Genomic DNA, 5,091 nt, shown 5'->3' with positions numbered 1-5,091 from the left:
TAGCGCACATTAGTTCGGACCACTTCTATTTGCTTGCTATGGGCTGCTCAAAGGACACCGCCAAGTAGCTAGACTCACTTCTTCGGACCTCATATCTATACAACTATTAAGACGGCAGAAAAAGAGCGAAGGGCTCTATCCACCATTTTCCACCTTTTACACTAGTGTAATTCGCTGCTTTTATGGAAGAGTTTGCGATTACGAAATTTAACAGGCATGACTTTACCTTTACTTCATTGATAGCGGAACGGCCTCATTCTCATGTCTAGCCTCCCTGTTTGACAGGGTAGGCACAACAGATGGCAAACAGTGGTTACCATCTTATAACCTCATCCGCGCCACATCGCATGATGCTTGATTCATGTGGGTGATGACGTCAATATATTCCGGTGGCCAAATTGATGGCGGATTTTATATTGGCGGTCGCTAAAAAATCCACGAATCCGCCGAAATAAATTCTCCACCAATATTTCATTCTCTACGGTATTAGCTAAATTGTATTAATTAATTCAATTATTTTATTTTGTGCTTGGTGTTATCTTTCTCAGGATTCCTTGATTCTAATCCGAGGAACTACTATGAGGAGTTTGCTCGATAATGTGGCAGATACGTATGTCATCATCTCCTCTACCATCGTTTTCTGTAATTACCCTTGATTTCTGATTTTCGTCTAATATTATAATGTGTCTTTCTGTAGTAATGCAGACCGGGTTTGCGTTCTTACAAGCTGGTTCCGTTCGTTCCAAAAACATGACAAGTATTCTCTACGCAAACATCATGAATGCCACCGTTGGCTGCCTGGCCTACTGGGCGTGCGGTTACGCGTTTGCTTTCGGTAATGGAAACGGATTCATAGGAAATGAGAACTTCTTTTTGTCAAATACGGACTTGCGTGATCGAGAACTGGTGCGCTGGTTTCTAGAGTATGCCTGCGCAATCACAGTAGCAACAATAGTCAACGGTGCCATGGCGGAAAGGATGAACGTGAAATGCTACCTCATATTTTCATTCTACTGTACAGGTAATAAACAAAATATTGTATAAATTATTTATAGTGTTCGGTAATCGGTTCAAGTCACGAGACAGGGTCGAATAGCCGTCAGCTTGGAAATGGTTCGGTTGAAGAATTGCGAGCACAAACGCGCACACGCAAATGTATCATATCGGGTTTGCGTTGTTTCAGAATGTCAGCACATAGTGTCATTTATAGGTAAAAATCCTACGTGCTATCTCATGAAGTTTTTCGTGTTATTTTTTATTTATAGACTTCAAATTTATTAAGTCTGTCGGTCGTTATATATGTTCGTGGGTGCGAGTGACATCATTAGACGATTCCGCTTTGCCTGACTATTCTGCTCCTCAAATCTATCTTTGGTAGGCAAGTTAGGTTACTACATTAGAATTAGCATAGAAAATGGTAACCTATCTTGCGAAAAACTTTAGCCACAAACCAGAATGAACAATTACGAGCTGTTTAGATGCATTTTGATCTGCGGAGGTAAAGGCACTTGCTAGGAAGCTGTCTTCATAGTGATTAAATAAAAATATATTTAATCACTTGAAGCACAAATATTGGAAAGTTGTCCAGACCGGCGGCTACATTCCTGCAAGATTGTATAAAGCTTGTCACCGCCCTTGTCTAATTACATGACTCATGAGAGCAAATAGAGGAGTCATAATTTATTAAGCTGACATTGAACGAGTCTTATATTCTTTCAATTTTTAGGATGGATGCAGCCTCTAGTGGCTCACTGGACTTGGTACGAAAGAGGGTGGTTGCACGACGGAGTGGTCGTCGTATCTCACACTAACACCACAGTTCGTTACGAGGTCATAAAATAATTAATTAATTAACACGTGACGCCGCTTATATATATTAATACCTTGTTAACTTGCTAGGACTATGCCGGAAGTAGTGTAATACACGTGGTAGGCGGAGTAGCCTCTTTGGTAGGAGCCGCTCTGATTGGTTCACGTCACGGTTACTTTGACGAGAGCGGGAATAGAATCAAAATATTAGAGAGCACGACAAGCGTGAGTGCCAGTGATAGTATTTCAAAATTCGTGTTGGCTCAATGAAGTATATTTTAGATGACGGTGTTAGGAGGATTTATCATCGCATTTTCCTTTTTTGCGCTTAATCTTGCTGCGCACGGACGTCTTGCTGAAACGGACGATGCTGCTGTGTACGGACTCATTGTTGTGAATTGCATGCTGGCAGTAGCCAGTGGCAGCATCACAACAATGGCGTACGAACGACACAGAGAGACTAAAGAGTTTAGGCAGTGGAGGATTGCTAAAGCAATACACGGCTGTTTGGTTGGATTGGTATGTTGCATCAAGCGTATAATCTACCTGAATATATATATATATATATATATATATATATATATATATATATATATATATATATATGTAAAATTTACTAGCGATTTATGTGTCGTTTTGGAATAGGTGGCTATTAGCGCTGGCTCAAGTTCGGTTTACCCATATGAAGCTTTTTGTATTGGAGGAGTGGCTGGTGTGGTGTATGTTCACGCAACAGAAGGAATAAAGAAATGGGGAGTGGACGATCCCGTGAACGCTATTGCAAGTAGGAGAACAATGCTATTCTCAATTGTCAGATTGTGTGTGTGTGTGTGTGTGTGTGTGTGTGTGTGTGTGTGTGTGTGTGTGTGTGTGTGTGTGTGTGTGTGTGTGTGTGTTTGTCACTGTGGGTGTGTATGCGTGTGTGTGTGCATGGGGATACGTTGTTCACGCACGTTCAAGTGGTGTAAACCAGTAGCGCGAGACCGGTGTTCACAACCAGGAGCTTCCTAGTAATTGCGAACCGAGTGGCAGTTGGACTGGTGGCAATTGTTTCCGCCAGGGTCTACTTGGTCTGGCAAACCAAGTCAGTGCTAATTTTGCACGAGTGAGAATACCAGAAGAAGAAGAAGCAATGATGGCTATGTTGTTGATTGTGGCTCTGTTGAGATGGTTGATAATTTTGTCAATCTTCGTAGCTGCATTGCAGCAGACAGTGACTTATAACAGGAAGAGTGTCACTCCGCTTTGCCAAAGCTTCTGAAGCCTTTGCGTCAGCCACTTTTAAGGAACAAATATTTCTCATGAGCTACAGAAAGAACTGTCTATCAAGCTGTCGTTCTACCCACTTTGTTATAGGTTTCAGAGACATGGACAGCTAAGTCTAACAATATCAGATGTCTATAGATTCATTTCATAATCAAGCTATTTGAATCATTCTCCGTGTCACCAGACAGCAAGAGTGGTAGGAGAATATTACATCAAGACATCTATCATCAAAGTCTGACATGAGCAATCGAATTTGTGATGCTTTAATGTCCCATCTGTTACGTTGGTTTGGTCATGTTGCCCTTATGGACACTAAATGCTCCTAAGCAAATTCCGTTTGAAGAACTACCCTCTGTAGGACCAGACGATCGTGCTCAAAGGAGATGGAGGGATTCAGTGTCGAAGGGCTTGAAACCATGAATGTGTTCGAGGCAAATTGGTACACACTCGCTCAAGATAGAAGTCTCTAGTCAAACGGTTGTCTGTCAACTATAGCCTTAGCAAATCTAAAACATTCAACAGCATACTTATATATGCTAACCAAAAAGGAACAATCTACAGATGCCTGTGCGTAAAATCTTTTCGACAGGGAGATCGAACACGACATTACCTTTTCTGTTCATTGACAACACAGTTATAGTCACTTATTACCTTTTTTCCTTAGTTTTTGCCCATTCGGGGACACCGTTATCATTGATAGTTCAAAGAACTGCTCTAAAGGTCTAGGTCAAAGTCAAGGCTTGGTGGTGGTGGTGGTGGTGGTGGTGGTGGTGGTGGTGGTGGTGGTGGTGTGTGTGTGTGTGTGTGTGTGTGTGTGTGTGTGTGTGTGTGTGTGTGTGTGTGTGTGTGTGTGTCACTGTGTGTAGGCCGTAGTGTGTGAGTGTATGTGGTGTGCGCGTGCGTGCGTTTGTCTGTGTGTGTTTGTGTGTGTGTATGTGTGTGTGTGTGTGTGTGTGTGTGTGTGTGTGTGTGTGTGTGTGTGTGCGCGCGTGCGTGTGCATTTGTGCGAGCGTGTGTCTACTGCTGTAAGCACTGCTAACAAACATCTCTATGCTGTGCAGTTCATTTAGGAGGCGGACTTTGGGGAGTCCTTGCTGTTTCGTTTCTTGATCAAAACCATGGACTACTTTACAAAGGTAACCGTGCATCCCTGGTGCTAATTGCTTGGAACGTCGGTGGAGTTCTTCTCATAATTTTGTGGACTCTGGTTTGGAGTTCTTTTCTATTTGGCATTCTGACATGTTTGGACATTCTTCGTATATCACCCGATACCGAAAGTAAAGGTATATACATATACTCAATTGTATGCTCGCTACTGCACCCCATATATAGACTGTCGTCTTTCATTTCATGAAGGTCTCGATCGGCTGGTTCACGGAGAGAAATCTTATCCAGGCGTACAAGGCAAACCTTTGACATGTCAGGTTGAGTCTTCAGTCACCGCCCATCTTATACTTAATCTAAGCGGGCCAAATCATCATCGCACAGATGACGCCAAGGCGGTGCCTTTAGCTGCGCCGCTGTCTGAAGAGAGAATGAGAAGAAAAATAAAAATGGCTATTCAAGTGTCTAGACAAGACTCGCACGACGATGAATTGGTTGAAAATGAGGTAAAATTTACTGAGGCTGTTGCTTTTGATGGCATGGAGGAATCCGCTGTCTAGTATCACTCTCATGACTATAGCAGTTGTGCATGCATTGCAAACTATCACTATGCGTGCGCGTAAGTCATTTATTGTTGCTGCTAGTGACTTTGCAGTGCTGAGTAGGTGGATAGAGAGGCATGTTATAATACCTTGGTGTACACCAAAGCCAATTGGATCTTAGAAAAGGAGTCCTGTGTTGAAAAATATCTATATATGATTGTGATAGCGCCGCTTCCATCCGTCTGTACGCATGCAGTGTGGAAGGACGGATGAACGGACTGGTGCGCCTATATATATATATATATATATATATATATATATATATATATATATATGTATGTATGTATGTATGTATGTATATGTGAGCCGC

General features: G+C 42.3%; 1 protein-coding gene across 1 annotated transcript; it reads left to right on the top strand.

Annotated features, from left to right (window-relative positions):
* The first annotated feature begins 699 nt into the window (after nucleotides 1–699).
* LOC134192853 (putative ammonium transporter 1) lies at nucleotides 700–4,862 on the top strand. The gene is made up of 7 exons (XM_062661612.1): nucleotides 700–1,021; nucleotides 1,727–1,830; nucleotides 1,900–2,034; nucleotides 2,092–2,328; nucleotides 2,455–2,593; nucleotides 4,137–4,358; nucleotides 4,432–4,862. The coding sequence occupies exons 1-7, from the start codon at nucleotides 700–702 to the stop codon at nucleotides 4,737–4,739; spliced, it is 1,467 nt and encodes a 488-aa protein (XP_062517596.1). The 3' UTR covers nucleotides 4,740–4,862.
* The last annotated feature ends 229 nt before the right edge of the window (nucleotides 4,863–5,091 follow it).

Source organism: Corticium candelabrum, chromosome 17, assembly GCF_963422355.1.
Source record: "Corticium candelabrum chromosome 17, ooCorCand1.1, whole genome shotgun sequence".
Classification (NCBI taxonomy): domain Eukaryota; kingdom Metazoa; phylum Porifera; class Homoscleromorpha; order Homosclerophorida; family Plakinidae; genus Corticium; species Corticium candelabrum.
Note: the sequence above shows the minus strand (reverse complement) of the source record. Positions and strands in the feature narration are given on the sequence as shown.

Bases quoted from the DNA above. Each gene is read 5' to 3' on its own strand.
- LOC134192853 (XM_062661612.1), top strand. From the start codon at position 700: ATGCAGACCGGGTTTGCGTTCTTACAAGCTGGTTCCGTTCGTTCCAAA. The intron at 2,035-2,091 runs GTGAGTGCCAGT...AGTATATTTTAG, and splicing joins TATTAGAGAGCACGACAAGC to ATGACGGTGTTAGGAGGATT. The intron at 2,594-4,136 runs GTAGGAGAACAA...TATGCTGTGCAG, and splicing joins TCCCGTGAACGCTATTGCAA to TTCATTTAGGAGGCGGACTT.